Below are 19,238 nucleotides of genomic sequence, written 5' to 3' on the forward strand. Positions count from 1 at the left end.
AGGCACTACACCCTAGGCACTACACCCGAGGCACTACACCCGAGGCACTACACCCGAGGCACTACACCCGAGGCACTACACCCGAGGCACTACACCCTAGGCAAGAGATTCTAAGCTGCCTAAGAGTGGAGAAAGTGAGCTGACACTCACGTGCATACATTCATTCATTGCTCTCTGCTCTTGACTGTGGATTTAATGTGACTAACCACTTCTGTGCAATGCTGCCTTGACGTCATAGTAGCGATGGACTGTAACCCGGAGTTGTAAACCAAATAAACCCTTTCTCCCATAAGTTGCTTTCGCTAGGGTTTCCAATCACAGTAACAAGAAATGAAGCTAAGACAGTTGAACAGTGTTATCTAGAACTGCTTGGATTCCAGACCCCTGTCACCTAATGAAGAGTCCATAAAAGCCCCTCTAATCTAATGACAGTCATTATTTGTCACTGCCACTGCTACCTGACCTGCACCTTATGCCTGTCTCTGATTACACTCAGTAGCAAAGCAGACGATTGGCCCAGCTTCAGAACTTGCTCACAGCTGGCTTGGACACTTGGTCTCACATGTGAGCCAATCCTAATTGATAAGAAAGGAGGCCAAGACACTTGGCCTCACTCACAAATGCAGTCTGAAAGCCTTGTATTTCCCTTGTGCTAAGATTTTTGGCCAGAAATCTCGATGCTGTGTGCTCGAGGCCAGCTACATCATGGGTTTCCCAAGTGAAGACCTGAGAAGTCTGTGTTGAGGGTGCTGCGGAGTATGGGACTCCAAAGCCAAATAGAAGCCTGACCTGTGTCATTTCATCCTCTGTGATTTGCCCCCAGGACTGTGACTGCCCAGACAAATGCTGGGGTAGGGTGTCCCATGTCTGACTGGGCCTTTCTCTCTCCCCAGGTTGGTACCGCTCACCCTGACGACCCGGAGCTTGTCACTTTCCACGGTACACGCTCTTTTCTTCACGATTTCTCCAGGACATTCCTGATCTAGTGCCTGGAGATGTTTCCATGCATCTAGTGCTGGCCACAGATGAGGCTGTCAGGAAGGGCTGATGGGGCATGGGAGAGGGGTGGCAGCTGAGCTGTGGGATGCACCTCTGTCTGCTTTCCTCATGGACCTGTGTGCATCCCGGGGAGCGGGAAGCGCTCCCTCTGTTCATTCCTTTGCTAATCTGTTCTGAAGGCAGTCATGGATGCCTGCTTGGTGCTGTCCCTCGCTGTTCCTGCCTCCTTAGTCCTTAAAATAGTTCAAGTGATGGGAACCATTAAAACTAATTATAGGACAGGAAGGATGTCTCAGCTGGAGAAGGCAAGGCCTGAGTTTCTGCGTTCAATTCCCAGAACCCACATCTAAAATAATAATAATAATAATAATAATAATAATAATAATAATAATAATAATGATAATAATAATAAAAACAATAACTGGGCTTGTTGGACAACATTGGGGAAATGACAGCCAAGGGCATCCTCTGGTCTTCACACACATTTGCATCCATGGGTATTGTACCTGTATATACTCACACACACACACACACACACACACACACACACTCAGAGAGAGAGACCCTTGCCTTAGTGTATCTGTAGAAGCATCTCAGGAAGCATGTTTGAAATACAGGACTCTAGGCCAGAGTGTAGCTCTGTGGCAGAGCACTCCCCTAGCATGTGTGAGTCCTTAGGGTTGGTCCACAGTGCTGTGAGGAGAGGATAAGGCAAAACACAGTAATACATACTTATAACCCCACTACTCAAGAGGCTGAGCCAAGAGGATCATAAGTTCAAGGTTAGCATCTGTCTTACATCAATCCATTGGAACCTGCACGGTCCTAACCTCCTGGTAGAGCTTGTGTTCTCTCTCTCTCTCTCTCTCTCTCTCTCTCTCGCTCGCTCGCTCTCTCTCTCTCTCTCTCTGTGTGTGTCTCTGTGTGTGTGTGTGTGTGTGTGTGTGTGTGTGTGTGTGTGAAGAGCACACCAAAGAGGGACAGGCCTATAATCCTCTTTGACCTCCATACTTTGTCACACAATGTCTGTTTTTTGGTCAGAGAATTGGAATACAGCATAAATAAGGGAAAGTCTATCTACATTCCCCTGCAGCTTGGCCGTGTCACCTGGTGTCCCTAATGGTGTCTTCTGTATTTTTTGTCATTTTGGTCGTCAAGTCCAGATCATGTTCTGACTTGGTGCTTATACCTGCGCCAAAGCCCCTTTCTTCTTGGTGCTAGGCAAACCTAAGTTTTATGGGGTTTTGTTGTCATTTGAGAAGAGATCTTTCTATATAGCTCTTGGTGGCCAGAAACTAACAGAGATCCACCTGCCTCTGCCACTTGACACCTGGGATTAAAGGCATGATTGCCATTGGCTTATTTATAATTCGTATTATGACATATATTATAATTTATATTAGCTGCTGGTGGTGGTGGTGGTAGAACTTGGGTGGGAAGGGGAGCTGGGTTTGCCATCACAGATCTTTGAGGCTCCCCTGGGAGGAGGGGCAGGAACAGAACTTTTTGGATGTGCTTGCTCTGGTGGGATTCTATAAACATGTCTGGGTGTTGCTACTGCATCTCAGGGGAACACTTATGGTTGCCCTATTCCTTGGCTTCTCCTTCACTGATGGCTGCAGCCTCAGTGGGAACCTACAGTTCTATGCCTATAGTCTCAGAAGCTTTCCAGCATCAGTGGGACTGGGGCCCGTGTGGTTGCAGTTCCCTGGTGCTCCCTTGTGGGTACCATCACGCCTTTGGTACTCTTGGCTCTTCTTCTACATTGAGTAGGCCTGTGCCTACAAACCTTATGACACTACCTCTAGTCTAGAGAACATTGGAAGGTTTAGCTGCTACACTTTTTAGGGCTCATGAATTGAGAGGTCTCACATCCACCTTTAGCTCCTCCCATCAAGGGGAAGGAAAGAGGCCTTCCCTCCCTAAACACTGCTTGCCTATATGCCTCGGTAACATGTGTCTCTTTTTTGAGGAGTAGAAAACAATGGCTGGTATAGCAGTCCAGCTCCGCAGACTCATGGTTGAGGCATGAGTGGGTGGCATGTGACCTACAGTGGGTGTTCATTCCATCAGACAGCTGTAGGAGTGGGTGACTCAGCCTCCTTAGCTGCACCGTATCATCACTCCTGGGAGGTTTATCTGCTCGTCAAGACACCAGGCTGCACAGCCCCAGGGGACATGAGACAGGAGACCTGAGTGGAATTGGGTCTCAGTCTACATTCACAAACTGTCCCAAGGGAGTGAGAAGCCAGCCCCTGCTTAGTCATAACAGCCCCTGCTGGGCTCAATCCTTAGCCCTTCTTCTCTGTGACAAAACTGCATTACTGTGAACTGAGTCAAGATCTGGAGACCTGTCTGAGGCAGTGATTATGGTCCTCCCAGTTTCTATCTGTTGGCTTCTTAGGGGCCTTCTAGTCTGATGGATTTTGCTCAAGTTGATTTTCCACAACCTATTTTTCCTTTCTCTTAAATGTTTGTGTGTGTTTGGTGACAGGTGTTAAAGGAGAAAAGGGGTCCTGGGGTCTTCCTGGCTCAAAAGGAGAAAAGGGGGACCAAGGAGCTCAAGGACCACCAGGTATGCCTGCCCCTGTTCTAGGCCTTGCCAAGTCAGGCTAACTACACAACCATCCTGCCCACAAGCACTGTGGGTTCTGGTGAAAATCAGTTACAGGCCTGACACATCCGAAGCAGAACATTGTGGAGAGAGCAGGGGCTAGGTCTGGAGGTCTGAAGGCAGAGCGCTGCCTGGTATGCTCAGACCCTGGCTTCCTTCCAACCACAGAACTACAGGCTGGGGATGGGGTGGGGCTGACTTTGTATCATTCATATGTAAAATATGGCACAAAGAGAATGGGGGCTTGCCCGGGATCCTACAGTCCCTGGGTAGTGGGGCCTTGATTAGGTCTGGAGATGCCTCCAAGCCTAGAATCAATCCTAGTAAAACAACGCACTTTCGCTTTTAGTAAGTGAAAACCATGGTTTCTAACTTGGTAACTCTTTGATACCTCTGCCATCAAGTTGGTAAACTTACAAAGCATTTTTTTCTGCAGGCCCTCCAGTCGATCCAGCTTACCTGAGACATTTTCTCAACAGCTTGAAGGTGAATGTTATTAAACATTTGCTCTATTATCCTAGTCAGTTTGTTGTTGCTGTAACTGAATATCACAGACTGGGTAACATGGAAAGAATAATGGTTTCTCTGGCACATGGCTCTGGAAATCTAGCAACTATAGTGGTTGGGATTCTGCAGAGTTGTGAGGCTATGCAGGGATCACATAGCAAGACAGATCAAATCTGCCAGAGGGCAAAGTTGCTCCCTAGATTACAAATTACTCCTATAACCCAGAGGCTTCACCTCTCAGTGCCAGCAAAATACAAGTTCAGGGATGATGTTTCCAACACCTGGAATTTGGGGGCCCCTGGATGCTACTAAAACTATAGCAGCCTGTGCCTCAGTTTCTTGAGTTTCTGTGAGAAAGAGTTCATGCCAGGCTTACTGCAACCTTCCGTGTTCTGTCTTCCAGGGGGAGAATAGAGATGCTGCATTCAGAGGAGAGTCCAGCAACAACCTCTTTGTATCAGGGCCTCCAGGCCTACCAGGACACCCAGGCCTGGTTGTGAGTAGTGACTCCCAGGGGACCTTTGGCTTTTCCTGTGCTCCGCCCCCAACATGTGTAGACGGTTCTAGAGTCGAAGTCAGTGTTGTACATGCTGGAGACCAGACTTTGGGATGAGCAGGCTCTTCTGTGTGTTGTTGCTTGCTGGTAGGTTAGCTCAGCCTTTAGAGCTGCCCAGGCTGGATGCAGTGAGTGAATCCCAGGCACCAGCCTTGCACACTGTGGCAAGGTCACTCTGTGACCAGAGCTGTCAATAGTGAGGAGTTATCTCAGAGGAAGGTTCTGGCAGCATCTTTAGAAGGATTCTTGATTCTTCTGATGTTTGACTAAAGGCTAATCTGTAGAGATTATCTACAGGCCTGGTCTTTATAGATAGGAGGAGGGTCAGACAGCCATGAGAGAAAACCAAGGTTTGCCTCAGGTTTCTGACCTAACTTGACTGTGACTTGAGGCAAGTCTTCTCTACTCTGAGGGCTCAGTTCCTCCTTGTGTGGAGTGAGAAGGCCAGGCTAAACCTCCAGGGCCCTCTGGATGCCCGGGCTTGCCGATATCTTTAGACTCCAAACCTGGGCTGATGCTTGCTGGAACTGACACCATCTGGCATTACTAGATGTTCACAAACACGCTAAGAGGAGAGATTTCTCCGTAACTATGTGCTTGCCTCAACAGGGACAGAAAGGAGAGGCTGTTGTTGGGCCTCAGGGACCCCCAGGAATTCCAGGCCTGCCTGGGCCACCTGGCTTTGGGAGACCTGGTGTTCCTGGACCACCGGGACCCCCTGGGCCACCAGGACCTCCTGCCATTCTGGGTGCAGGTTAGTACTGAGTGATGTCTCATTCCTGCTGCCTCTGCCTTTGGGCTCAGGGTGACACATTGGGTGGCATGTCAGTCTCTTTGTTTGATAGAGGGCTGTATGCTGGATGGAGCCTCCTGTCTTCTTTCAAATGGGTACAGTTCAGATATTATAACATGCACCTGCTTCAAGTGTACAATCCAGTAATGTTGAAGGGACTCACAAGTCATCTCCGCCAGCACTTGTGGTTCCACTGGTTCAGTCCTTTGGCTGTGAGGTGCTAGCTCACTGTGGTTTCTGAGTTTCCCTAGTGAGTAATAGCGTTGGGCATCTTTCTACATATTCTAGAACCTTCCTGGCTGTTTCGTCAATGCCTTAAGAATCTGTCTGGTCTCATGGAAGCATTTTCTTAATTGAGATTCCCTTCTCTCAGATGACTTTAACTGTCACGTTGACATAAAACTACTCAGCACAGTAGCTAAAGGGCCAGTATGAATGGTCACTCTTGGTATGGAATTCCATTCAGGCCTTGGAACTTCTAGGGTACAAACGTAAAAATGAGTTATCCAATCATTGAACAATACCAAGTGCCAGGAAGTATACTGACCATTTTACTATAGTTTCCTGGGAATTCAAGAAAACTAAGAGCTAGGTCTGGAGAGGTAACCCAAGTCCATAAAGAGCTCCATATGCCAGCACGAGGATCCAAGATCCCCAGTACTTATGCAAAACAGTCAGATGTGGTGCACACTTATAATCACAGTGCTAGCAAGGTAGACACAGGAGGGTCCCTGGGGCTCAGTGTCAGCCAGCTACAGACCACTGACATACCCCGTCTTAAATACAAAATACCAGGAAGCAGCTGAGAGAAACTAACATCTGAGGTTGTCCTCTGGCTTCCACACACCCTGGGTATGTACGAATGGCAAGCACACACACACACACACACACACACACACACACACACACACACACGAAGAAGAAGAAGAAGAAGAAGAAGAAGAAGAAGAAGAAGAAGAAGAAGAAGAAGAAGAAGAAGAAGAAGAAGAAGAAGAAGAAGAAGAAAAGAAGAAGACTAGTAACTTCATTTTATAGCTAGTAAATGGCACTCACAGAATCAAATCCCAGATACACATAGCTCTAAGGCCTATGCTTTTCTTAATGTTCACTCAGTGGACATTCTGCAGTGAACAATAAAACTGAACATCCCTAGACCCAAAAAGCTCAATGTTTGAAGCACTCTGGGGCCCAACATCTTGTGAGTACTGGTATGGTGCCACAGCTGGAAACTCTGTAACCTGAAACTTTTTAATGTCCAAAATTATTATTGAAATCATCGATGGCTTGGGCTTTATACCAGTGAAAAGGTGTTTCTCCAGCATATCAGAAGCCCTGAAGTCAATCCCCAGAACCATAACAAAATTAATAAATGAAATATAAAATGATTTTTAGTTTATGACTCTGGGCCTACCCCCAGGATATGTCATGTACATGTAAATATTCTAAAAACCTAACAAACAAAACGAAACTCTGAAGCGCACCTTCACATAGAAGCAGCTCTAAGCACAGGGGTGTTTCTTGCTGATTGCATTGGCATGAGCCAGGTGGTGGAACACATGGTGGGATCCTACAGAACCTTGTGTCTGGGAGAGCCTTGCAGAGGGTGGCCTTGGGGTTGGCTCCAACATGGCCTTGGCTCTCCTGGTTGAAAGCAGAAACAAGGCTCAAAGAGAGAGAAAAGGAACATTGGCCAGCTGGAAGGAGGGGCTAAGCAATTAGTTTGTGAGATGAGTAGACCAGCAACTGGAACCCAAGAACAGCCTGAACCTAAGACTAGACCATTTAAGGATGCTCTGGCCATCCTTTGCCCCTCTGTGTGTACCAGCTTCATGCTAGCTCTTCACAGACCACACCCACTGCACAGAGGGGAAGAGGGCTGCTGATGGCTTAGTTCTCCCACTGTGAGCTGGAGATCAGGGGCTTCTTTGTCAACTTTGGTAATTGGCTTGTCTTGAGCTAGGTGTCGACTTTGGACCAATCATCTCTAGTCAGGAAGTAGGACCACTTGGGAATGTGGTAGCTCTTACTGTCAGGAAATGGTTGTGGGTGTGAAGGGAAAGACCTCAAGAGAAAACCACAAGGACTTTGACAGGTGCTGGGTAGATAAACCAGATGTGGCTACAGAGCCTTGTTGGATGAATAGGCAGTGCAGAAGATGCAGGGGGTTGGCAGGGTGAGCACAGCAGGCAGAGAATCTGTTGTTCACAAAAGTGTGTGGCTGGAACCAAAATCCAAGTCTCCCCCTGACCCTGTACCCACAGGCCACCCACCACCTATGTGTGGGCACTCAGACCCTGTACCCACNTGTGGGCACTCAGACCCTGTACCCACGGGCCACCCACCACCCATGTGTGGGCACTCAGACCCTGTACCCACGGGCCACCCACCACCTATGTGTGGACACTCAAAGCCTGTGTTGGAACTGAGGATGTGTTCGAAGTGGCCAGAAGAATTAATGGATCCATTTTCTAGGATTTACAGAGACATCCTCTACCTGCCAAGAGCTCTGCAGATTCTCAAGGGGATGGGCTTAGAGAGGCAGATGAAAAACAAAGGGGGAAATTCCAAGATTTCTGCGTTTGTCCGAGGCAGGGGCTTTTCAACTCTGCCCCCTCATATTTTCTGGAGATCAGTATGGCAGCATTGGGCTGATTTTTAGGGGTCCTGTGACAGTGCAGGAACTAAGAAGCCGTGGGCAATTTGCAGTGTGCACGCCTAGCCTGAGCTTCCCTGGTTCTTACCAGCTTACCAATAGAACGTTCTAGTGGAAGGGATGGCTGCTGGCATCTCGAAGACAACTTTTGAGAGCCCGCTTCCTCCAGAAGTGGGCAGCTGGCAATTAGCAGCCTGGTCTTTTTCTGGCCCCAAGACCAGTGCTCCCGGCTCCACCAACCTGGTCTCTCCCCACAGCCCAGCCCTTTCTCTTCCTCTTTGATGCCCACTTCCTCTAAATGGTGGTCACATGTTTTGTCTCTTCAAAAAAGTCGAATGAGTCAGGGTATTTTCAAGGCTGTGACAGAAAATTTGACTCAACCTGGCTTTTACAATTAACCACTAATGGGCTTTACTTACAATCCTGACAAATAGCAGGATGATAGTGAAGAATTTCATCTCTTCCCCTAGCCAGTCAGTCTGGCTTTAATCTGCACGGTGGATAGCCCATACCATGCAATGAACTGTGTGCACCCCTCTGGGAGTCAACAGACACACACACACCCTGTACCAGACACTGTGCTTTGTGTCACTTCTCTCTTTTTGTCTTGTTCCAGCTGTGGCTCTTCCTGGCCCACCTGGCCCTCCAGGACAGCCAGGACTCCCTGGATCCAGAAACTTGGTCAGTACCTTGTGTAGTAGCAACTCTACACTGGATAGATTCATTGGCTACTGTGTCTTGGTAGGGGGAGGGGAGCAGGAGGGACCAGGCTGGAATTCCTTTTATTTTCAAATTAGAACTCTGCCAGGGGCTGAGATGTTCTTCAGTCGGTAGACTGTTTTCCTAACATGCAGGAGGCCCTAGGTTTGGTCTCTAGCACCACATGAAACCAGGCATGGCGGCTGCACATGCCTCTTGCCCTAACACTTAGAAGGTGGAGGCAGGAGGATCAAGAAATTCAAGGTTGTCCTCAAAACATAAACGTTAGAGACCCTATGTCTAAATAAATAAAGTTCTATGACAATAAAAATGTTCTGTTCCACCAATAGTAAATAGACATTTACTTCCTTTTCAGGTGACTTGTTCAATAAAGAGCTACAGAAAACAAAATGACTCGTTGAAGTTGTAGCCTATGAGCCTTTAATTGACTAAAACTCAGCACACACACACACACACACACACACACACACATAAACAGCACATACACATGTAAACAGCACACACACATGTAAACGGCACACACACACATGTGTAAACAGCATGCTCAGGTATATAGACAGCATGCGCAGGTACTTTGCTGGCCACACTCGTCTTGGGTTATTCAGCTAGAGCATGGCCCAGGGGCATTCACTGTGCCACAGGGCCGTGCGAGGGGTATGGCTTGCCCAACTGTTAGCAATGCTCAGAGAAACAGACAAATGCCCACCAGACCTACAACCAATCCAAGACCAAACGCCAGCAGTCCTAGGAGCCTCCTTGCTGGTTACTGGGTTTCATTCTTAAAAAGACTGCCTTTCAAAAGAGAACTGTCCAGCACATGACAAGATTTGGCTATTTGGCTACTTTGGGGGGAATTTCTATGCCATCTTGATGAATATTATTATTGTCGACCTGAGATCATTATTTTTCTTTTTCTTTTGTTAATGCATTTCCCTCAGTTACAATGAGACTTTCAGCTGATAGTTCCTTGAGACTTGGTGCTATTCAGAATTTTTTTTTTTTTTTTTTTTGCAGCTTCAGCTTCCTGAATCTGCTCCTAGATATGCTAAGTGGCTGCCATTCTTATTTTAGGCAACTTTTTGAGACAGAGACGCTGCAAGCCCCCGTTTTTTTAAACACATATTTAATATTGCAGCCATCCAGCTAGACTACAGACTAAGTGCTAAGTATAATTGCCCACTTGCTTGCATTTCTTATACCAAATGAAAATGAATTTGAAAGTCACTAAGGCATGTGAGCTGACGCCATTAGCCAGTGTAGCTGCTGCCGAGCTATGTTTAAAATCAGCACAAGTGGCAAAAGAAGGCAGCATATTGATGATTTTGCTGAAACCAAAACCCAGCAAAGACAGCTCTGTTGCTACATCTTTATCTTCACAGGAAATTATCATTTGTGTTTTTATTCATTTTTTTATAATTTAGATTTGTGGCTCAAAGCAATGCATGTTTTCATTTCATGGAAGAACTCCCTTAGCCAAGCATGATAGCACACTTCTGAGATCCTAGCGCTCTGGCGGCCGATGTAGATGGATTGTGAGTTCAAGGCATGTTCTGGCTACATAGTGAAAACTTGCCTCGAAGCCTAGGGGCTAAAGAGACAGATCAGGGGATAAAGTGCCTGGCACACAGGCATGGAAATCCCAGTCAGACCCCAGTGTCCACTTTAAAAAATAAAACTCTGTGTGTAGTTGCACACTACAGTTGTAACTATAGTGTGAGAGGAGTGGGAACAGAGCCAAGTAGGTTAGCAGAGCTCACTGCATCCAGTGTAGCCTGTCGGTCAGTGCTGGGTTCCGTGAGTGACCCTGTCTCAAATGGTAAGGTAAGAGCAAGTGATAATGGAAGATAGCCATGTCTACCCTGGCACCTCCCTACACACACACACACACACACACACACACACACACACACACATACACTCAAACTCACACACACACACTCAAACTCACACTCACACACACATTCACACTCATACGTGCACTCACATTCATTCACACACATATACACACACTCAAACTCACACACATGCTCACTTCACTCACACACATACACACACTCATACTCACACTCACATTCATTCACACACATACACACACTCAAACTCACATACACACATATACATGCTCACAGTCATACACACACATACACACTCACACACATTCATATACATGCTCACACATACTCATATTCACACACCTACACACACATACACTCACATACATGCACACATACTCACTCACATACCTACACACCCAGAGAGAACAGGAGCGAAAACAGCCAGGGTCTGATGATGTAGCTCAGTGGGAGAGCACTTGCCTAGCATGCACAGGCTCTGGGTCTGCGCCGAAACACTAAAAACAAACTTTAGTTATTAGTAAAGCATCATTGTCCGATGCAACAGGCCTTTTTCTTGAATTAAGGATTATTTATAGAAGGGTGGGTGCATCCCATTTTGCCACTGTTTGATAACAGTTTGGAATTTAAATGATCTGACAGGTCACAGCGCTCAGTGACATGGGTGACATGCTACAGAAAGCTCACTTGGTCATAGAAGGGACATTCATCTACCTGAGAGACAGTGGGGAGTTTTTCATTCGTGTCCGAGATGGTTGGAAAAAGTTACAGGTAATTCTCAACCTTCCTTATAGCCCTCCCCCCTCCAAATACCCTCCAGCATGAAGAGCGACTGCCCCAGCAGTGCCAGTTCTCACCCTCCAGCATGAAGAGCAACTGCCCCAGCAGTGCCAGTTCTCAGGAGCACTTTCTTGGAGCCGTTTCATTGGCAATATCCTCCTTCTCTTTCAGTTGGGAGACCTGATCCCCATTCCTGCTGACAGTCCCCCACCACCAGCACTTTCCAGCAATGTGAGTAGCTCCCCTGCCCACTCCCTGAGCTTCCTGCCCCCTTAGAGGGCCCTGCACCAAGCTACCTAAGCCTGTTCTGTGTGACTTAGTATTTGGGGGGAACTCAGTAATTTCTTAATAGGACCACAGAGTGGAGAGAGAGCTGGACACTGGAGACCCCTGTTCCCAATTTACCCACATCATGTAGGTCCCTCCCTCTTCCCTCCTCCTCTTTCTCTTTCCCTCTCTCCCTCCCTCCCTCCTTGCCTCCCTACCTCCTTCACTTACATATTTTGGGACAAGATCTCATTAATAGTTCTGGCCAGCCTGGATTCACCTGCCACTGCCTCCTGAATGCTAGGGTTAAAGGCATGTTGCCATCACACCTGCCAGGCAGACCCTTAACTTTTACTCACTGCCATAAATGAGCATAGACAACTGGCATAATCCGCTGTTGGATTCTATTGCAACCCTTTGAGGCTACGACCATCACCCCATTTTTCAGATTCAAAACTGAACCTTTGAAGAGGAAGACATGTTGGCTTTTAAGCTGAGGTACCCTGCTTCCCCAGCACAGGGATCTTACAGATCTCGAGGACATTTCCTCCTTTGCTGGCGACTTTTTGTTTGGCTATAAAAGGCCTCCCATGTAAGGGTCACGGTTAAAGGCAATGCCCAGCTATTTAAGCATCACACCAGGGTTACTCGTACCTCAGTGGACTCTGGAGAAGAGATTGAGTGTGTATTCATACTTCAACCTTTCCCTTTCATGTCACAGCCGTATCAGCCACGACCTCCACTGAACCCCATTTTAAGTGCCAACTATGAGAGGCCTGTTGTAAGTACAATTCATACATTTCCTTTGCAGATAATGAGAGTGTGCCTGCAAGTGCTAAGCCCTGTGTTCGGTATCTAGTTTTTTATTTTGTTCTGTTTTGTGTATTTCACGTATGAGTGGTTTTGCCTACATGGTTGTATGTGCACCATGTGTGTGTCTCTGATGCCTGTGGAGATCAGATGAGGAAATTATATGTGTTCAAACTGGAGTTATAAACAACTGTGAGCCACCATGTGAGTGCTAGGAATCCAGTCTCAGTCCTTTGCTAGAGTAGCCAGTGTTCTTAACTGATAAATCATTCTTTTTTTTTGTTTTGTTTTGTTTTGTTTTGTTTTGTTTTGTTTCATTTTTCGAGACAGCGTTTCTCTGTGTAGCCCTGGCTGTCCTGGAACTTGCTTTGTAGACCAGGCTGGCCTCGAACTCAGAAATCCACCTGCCTCTGCCTCCCAAGTGCTGGGATCAAAGGCGTGCACCACTATGCCCGGCTCCTGATAAATCATTCTTACCACTCAACTGCTACAAACTAACCAGGAGGGCACACACCCAAAACAGACAGTTGTATCACCGTGTGCTAAGCTATTGAGTGAGACCAGCCCAAGACGGTGGGGTTACCAGAAAGACGAAGGAAGTCACTTTGAAGGAGGTGACCTCTAGATTCAGACCTAAAGAACACTGGAGTTCAGGATTGAGTCAGGCAGGGAAAAACAAAAGTAGGAAATCCAGGCAGAGGGAAAGATGGATCATGGGAGGGTGGGATGTGTGTGCACATGGGTCCTTCCTATGCTGCACTTCAAACTAGCCAGAGGAGTAGACTTCACAGCAAAGGTAGACGACATAGGCTGTAGAAGTGAACAAGGGCCAGAGCTAGGGAGTTTGCCCCTTTCCTGCAAGCTGAACAAGAGTATGCAGTAAGATGGGTGCTTTGAAATGACTTCGGTTTGAGTGTGTAAGAGGATTGGAAAGGGCAGAAGCTGAGGTACAAAGCAGTGTGTTGCAGAAGAGGGCTGGTCGGAGAGACACAAAGGGACAGGAGAAGCCAGTTTGGTTCTAGCTGCAATGGGAATGAGTGAGACAGAGGTGACCCCAAATTCCCACCAGGGTGATCCAGTGGTCACAGGCTCCCAACCTGGCATCGTCTGACATGAAGGGGTTGCAGACTCAGCCCTGCTCTATCTCTGGTGTAAATAAAGATCTTATTCCTGTCACTCCAGGGACTACGTAGAATTTGATGACTCGAAGTACGGCTAGCCTGGGAACTCTCTTTTCTGCTCAGTCATTTTGCTATTTTCATACACGCCCTTGTATAAGAATTTCTCTTCCTGTCCCCATCTAGCCCTTGCCCATGCAGGCATGGTACACATGAGCTTGCACACAGCTCAGGGTTGTCACAGCACTGTCTCATGCCCTAACTCCCCTACCTTGTGGCTGAAGAGCCCAATCCGCCTGTCAGTTCAGAGTCTTGGGAGAAAAGCTCCCCATGGTCTACCTTAGGCCAACTACTCATTCCCACGCCAATAAAGAACGCCCAGGGGTAGAGCAAAGGCATGGCCAATAAAGAACGCCCAGAGATAGAGCAAAGGCATGGCCAATAAAGAACGCCCAGAGATAGAGCAAAGGCATGGCCTTCAGAGAGCCCAGAGGTAGAGCAAAGGCATGGCCTTCAGAGAGCCCAGAGATAGAGCAAAGGCATGGCCTCCAGAGAGCCCAGAGATAGAGCAAAGGCATGGCCTTCAGAGAGCAAGGTGTGAGCCACAACGCCCAGAGATAGAGCAAAGGCATGGCCTTCAGAGAGCAAGGAACGCCCAGAGATAGAGCAAAGGCATGGCCTTCAGAGAGCAAGGAACGCCCAGAGATAGAGCAAAGGCATGGCCTTCAGAGAGCAAGGTGCGAGCCGCACCGCACAGAAATGTGCCTTCTGCAACGCGGCCGTGTCCAGAGAAGACCTGGGGTCCAGCAGAGCAAGTCTGAAGTGGCCCCAGGACATTCAAATGAAAGTGAGAGTGAGAGTAAGAGAGAGCACACTAGAGATGTCTGAAACCGCCTGGAGACCTTCAGCAGTGCGTGGGCATTGTGGTGGGAATGGGGAGTCCCTAAAAGAAGCTGTACGGACAGAACCAAAGAGAGACTGATGGGAGAACATCAGAGGCAAATGAGAAGCTTCGCCCCCCTGAGACAAAGAAAGGAGGCCAAACCAAGTACTCAGGACTCAATGGCTGCCAGTGGGGACAAAAATGACTGAAAGGCAGATTTATAAGAGAGAGCAAAGTGTTTGTGAAGTCAAAATGATTCTAAAAAGCTGAGGAGAAAACGTTCAGGGGAGAGAGAATTAGAGTTTAGTAGACTTTCAATTCAAGAAGCCAGGAAGGTGACCAGTGGGGGTTCAAAGCCGTTCATTGGTTTTTACTTTTTACATACAGTTATTTGTGTGTAAGATGCATGTGACTCTCTGTCTCTGTCTGTCTCTCTGTCTCTGCCTCTGTCTGTCTCTCTGTGGTGTGTGTGTGTGTGTGTGTGTGTGTGTGTGTGTAGGAGTGCATTTGGATGTCAATGCCAACTTGACACCCCTTACACGCAGCTAGAGAGTGGGAGAATGAGAGCATTCTCAGACCACAGACTGCATTTCATATGGAAGGCCAGCAGAAAGGGCTGGAGGGAGGAAATGGATGCCTAAGTACAAGCCAAACCAAACTCCCAAATGGCTTTGGTTTGGGGCTCATGAACAAGGTGTCAGGAATGGGAGGCAGGACAAAGCCACCCTCGAAGCCACGCTGGTGACTATGCTGGTGACCAGGCTGGGAGCATATCCAGAATGCTCAAGCACGGCCCGCACACTCGGATCAGATCTCCAAAGGGTCTCAGTCCGAGGAGAATGTCACATCTTTTATTAAATCTAAGAAAGACATTCTCACCCTAATGTCTGTTCTCGGGTGCTAAGGCTGTCTTCGCTGAGGGTGGACAGCTGCATCTGGGTCACACCTTGCAGCCAGAAGCGGGCCTCTTCCTCAGAACAGGAAGTGGAGGGTGGGGCTGCTAACCTCCGTCTTACTCTTTGCAGCTGCACCTGGTTGCTCTGAACACACCGGTGGCTGGGGACATTCGAGCTGATTTCCAGTGCTTCCAGCAGGCCAGGGCTGCAGGCCTCCTGTCCACCTTCCGAGCCTTCCTCTCTTCACACCTGCAGGATCTCTCCACAGTCGTGCGGAAGGCAGAGAGGTTCGGCCTTCCAATTGTGAACCTCAAGGTAAAGATGAACCCTGTGGTCACTGACTTCAGGCATACCCATCCCCAAGTGGCCCAAGCATTTGCCAGTTCATGCAATTAACCATAGCTCCAAAGCCATACCTTCCCTCTTCTCAAATCACTGTCCTCACTGAGCTGGGGACTCCAGAAGCAGCACCTGGGTCACACCGTGAAGCGGGAGCCAAACCCTAAATGTGTCATCTGTCTTTGTAGGGCCAAGTGCTTTTTAACAACTGGGACTCGATATTTTCTGGTGATGGAGGTCAATTCAGCACACACATTCCGATCTACTCCTTTGACGGTCGGGATGTGATGACTGATCCTTCCTGGTAAGTGCAGGCTTGGGCCCTGTGATGTGGCACAAGAGGCATTTCTAGGACATGTTCTAACAATGAGATACAATGAGATGCCTTTACCAGCTACCTCCCTGGAACACTGCCAGTGTGAAGCCACAGTGAGGCAGCTGAGTCATGGGAAAGCCATGGCCTTGGAGCCAGAAGCCCCAGGTCTAGTAGCTCATGATAAGACCTAGGCAAATCACGTCACGCCATGAGCCACAGTGGCCTTGCCTGTCAAATGAGTACAGTCATCGGTATACCATAGGACAGTTGCACATATGACTGTGGGTGAAAACACAATAGGCAGTAATACTCAGTGCCTGTGCTACAACACATCTGAATCCAGGTCTAGAAGGCACAGTAGTATGCCCACACAGCCCTACACTTTAAGGGCTCCCGGTGTCTAGGAGCAATAGATAAGAGACTATAAATGTGGGTAGTTTTGTAGCTTTAAAATAGAAAGCTGATAATGGGATCAGAGGAGAGGATTTCAATTTTGAGGGTGAGAATCAAAAGTAGAGTCCTGTAAGAGGGGGCCCCTAAGATGTGAAGGAGTCTCGAGTCTGTCCGTGAAGGAGACTACCCAACAAGTGAGCTCAGGAGCAGTGGTCCAGATGTGTGAAACCTAAGGATGCCATTGGGAGATCGCTGCAGGTGGGTATGGCTGCTGACAGAGTATGCCTAGAAAGCAGATAACAGCCACAGGCACAGGAGAGGACTTGGCATTGAACTATGGGTGAGGAGGAGCATGTCCTCCAAGCTACACCACAACAAATTGCTATTTAGGAACCAGGGTGATGGCTCAGCCGGGCTAAGGGCTTGCTGCACAAGCACAGTAACCTGAGCCCAGATCTCCATCACTTATCTCCAGGTGCGGCAGCACACATCCGCAACTCCAGCACTGAGTGGCAGAAATTACTAGGTCCTTGGGGTTTGGTGGCCATCAAATCTAACGAAATTGGCAAGCTCTAGGTTCAGTAAGAGACTGTGCTTCAAAAACTAAGGTAGGGGATGATTGAGGAAGATATGCAGTGCTGAACTCTGAAACACACACACACACACACACACACAAACTGTAAAATAAAATAAAAAGAAATAAAGAACTTCATGTTATTAAAAATGCCATTTAAACTGGGCAGTGGTGGCGCACGCCTTTAATCCTAGCACTTGGGAGGCAGAGGCAGGCAGATTTCTGAGTTTGAGGCCAGCCTGGTCTACAAAATTTGTTCCAGGACAGCCAGAGCTATACAGAGAAACCCTGTCTCAAGAAAAAAAAAAAAACAAGAACAAAACAAACAAACAAAAAACAACAACAAAATGACATTTAAAAAGTAACACTATAAAATTCCTTTCTAGGCCCCAGAAGGTTGTATGGCACGGCTCCAACCCCCATGGTGTCCGTCTTGTGGACAACTACTGTGAAGCCTGGCGAACCACAGACATGGCAGTAACTGGGTTTGCCTCCCCACTGAGCACAGGGAAGATTCTGGACCAGAAAGCTTATAGCTGTGCTAACAGGCTAATCGTTCTGTGCATTGAAAACAGTTTCATGACAGACACTAGGAAGTGACAGCCTTCCCATGATTCTTAAAGAGTGTTCTAATATCTCTTATGTGAAGAGTTGACACTGAAGTCTAAAATGTTGTAAATATTACAAGTTTTTTATATATAAATATTACACATCTGTCAAAGAGAAACCAAAGAAAACATACCTCAGTATACTCAAAAGGAAAGACAGAAGGGACTCAGATCCAAGTCAAATCCAATCCACATGTTGGTGCTAGATTCTGCAGGAAGACCCCCGCAGTGTGAATGCATCCCTGACACAGAGTAGGGCAGTCTGAAAACAGGCCAGCCTGATTGCCTAGTGCATTCTTCAGAGCGATTTCTTCCTTCCAACCATGCTTTGTGTTTGCTTACAACATCAGCTTTTAGACACACAGCCCCTTCCTAAGTTATGAGTGAACCAAGTGCTTGGTGACTCCACGCATGCACACACAGCCAGAGAAAGGGACCCGCTGCTCATGTTTCCTCCGGTATCAGGCTTTAGTGAGGTCCCCACTAAAATATCATTGCCATCATGCTGTAGAGTTCTGCGTGCTTACCCAGTCATAGCTGAGCGTGGCTTCTGTTGATGCAATTTTGACTTGCTGGGAAGTTGAAACTCTAGGAGAGAAACAGCACAGAATCCTCCCTGACCCCTATTGCCCCTTCCCATTTCCCCGCCCCGATCTTATCATTACCATTTGGCAAGCCTCGAATTACGACTGCAGCTGAAACAGATCGGCTGAGAAGAATTTTCTGAAAAGAAAAAAAATAAGTCTCTGTGCCATTGTGCTGTAGACTTTGCTATCGTTTCCGTGAGAACATAAAGACGTCTTTTCCAGGTGCTTTCTTCTGCTTACGTCTTTCCCCCTGGGTCCTTCATTCCTTGGCACGAGGCAGAAGTGGGCTGAGGGTGTGTACTAATATTGTCACGAGCACTGGGGACAATTCGTTCAAGAATTAAAGAGGGGTCAGGGTGAGGTGGGGATGACTCTGAGTGGGATGCGAGCTCTGCTGTGGTTGTAGCAGGGTCTCAGTGCTTGACCGTGGGTTCTTCTGTCTCTCTCAAGGAGAATGGGGTAGACACACTCAGTACCCGCTCCACTCCGTAGAAGTTAATCATCGGTAAACGAGGTTCCCCAGCTCTGCAAAGTGGGTACATTTTAAACCTCTACGAATGAAGAAAAAAAACAGAAGTGGAGGCTCGGCTCCTTCCTGGGTCCAGTCATGTGGCCGGCACGTGACTCAGGCCCAAAGTCCTCTCAAGGCACCACTGGATATGGCTGCCTGTTGGTTCCCTCTCCACCCCAAGTGCATGATTTTGGAAACATAATCAGTAGGCAAGAAGCATGCGGAGATATTTCCTCCCATTCAGTGGGACTGGCCCAGCAAGTCATCAGAGTGGCTGCATCCTCCTAAGTCCTTGAAGTAGGAAGGAAATTCAGAACAAAAACAAAACAAAATCAAACAAAACGAACAACCCAGACCGTCCACTTCAGAATCCACAGCAGGAAGAGCGTGGAATCTTTCTAATGAGTCACGAACAGAAATGGCTACAGGGGAAAGCCCCAGGGGTAGATGGCTGGGGACAG

The 19,238-nt window shown here is 47.8% G+C and overlaps 1 protein-coding gene across 1 annotated transcript in view; it reads left to right on the forward strand.

The window, feature by feature from the left end:
* Col15a1 (collagen type XV alpha 1 chain) overlaps positions 1-18,574 on the forward strand; it is a 105,036-nt gene extending 86,462 nt beyond the window's left edge. Inside the window, exons 29-40 of the mRNA XM_021199835.2 lie at positions 894-939; positions 3,494-3,574; positions 4,050-4,099; positions 4,524-4,616; positions 5,286-5,430; positions 8,739-8,803; positions 11,338-11,466; positions 11,647-11,706; positions 12,464-12,523; positions 15,579-15,764; positions 15,977-16,092; positions 17,458-18,574. Of these exons, the coding sequence (XP_021055494.1) occupies positions 894-939; positions 3,494-3,574; positions 4,050-4,099; positions 4,524-4,616; positions 5,286-5,430; positions 8,739-8,803; positions 11,338-11,466; positions 11,647-11,706; positions 12,464-12,523; positions 15,579-15,764; positions 15,977-16,092; positions 17,458-17,671 (1,245 nt within the window). The 3' untranslated portion in view covers positions 17,672-18,574. The remainder of the gene's footprint in view (positions 1-893; positions 940-3,493; positions 3,575-4,049; positions 4,100-4,523; positions 4,617-5,285; positions 5,431-8,738; positions 8,804-11,337; positions 11,467-11,646; positions 11,707-12,463; positions 12,524-15,578; positions 15,765-15,976; positions 16,093-17,457) is intronic.
* Positions 18,575-19,238: the final 664 nt, after the last annotated feature.

This window comes from Mus pahari, chromosome 6 (assembly GCF_900095145.1).
Source record: "Mus pahari chromosome 6, PAHARI_EIJ_v1.1, whole genome shotgun sequence".
Lineage (NCBI taxonomy): Eukaryota > Metazoa > Chordata > Mammalia > Rodentia > Muridae > Mus > Mus pahari.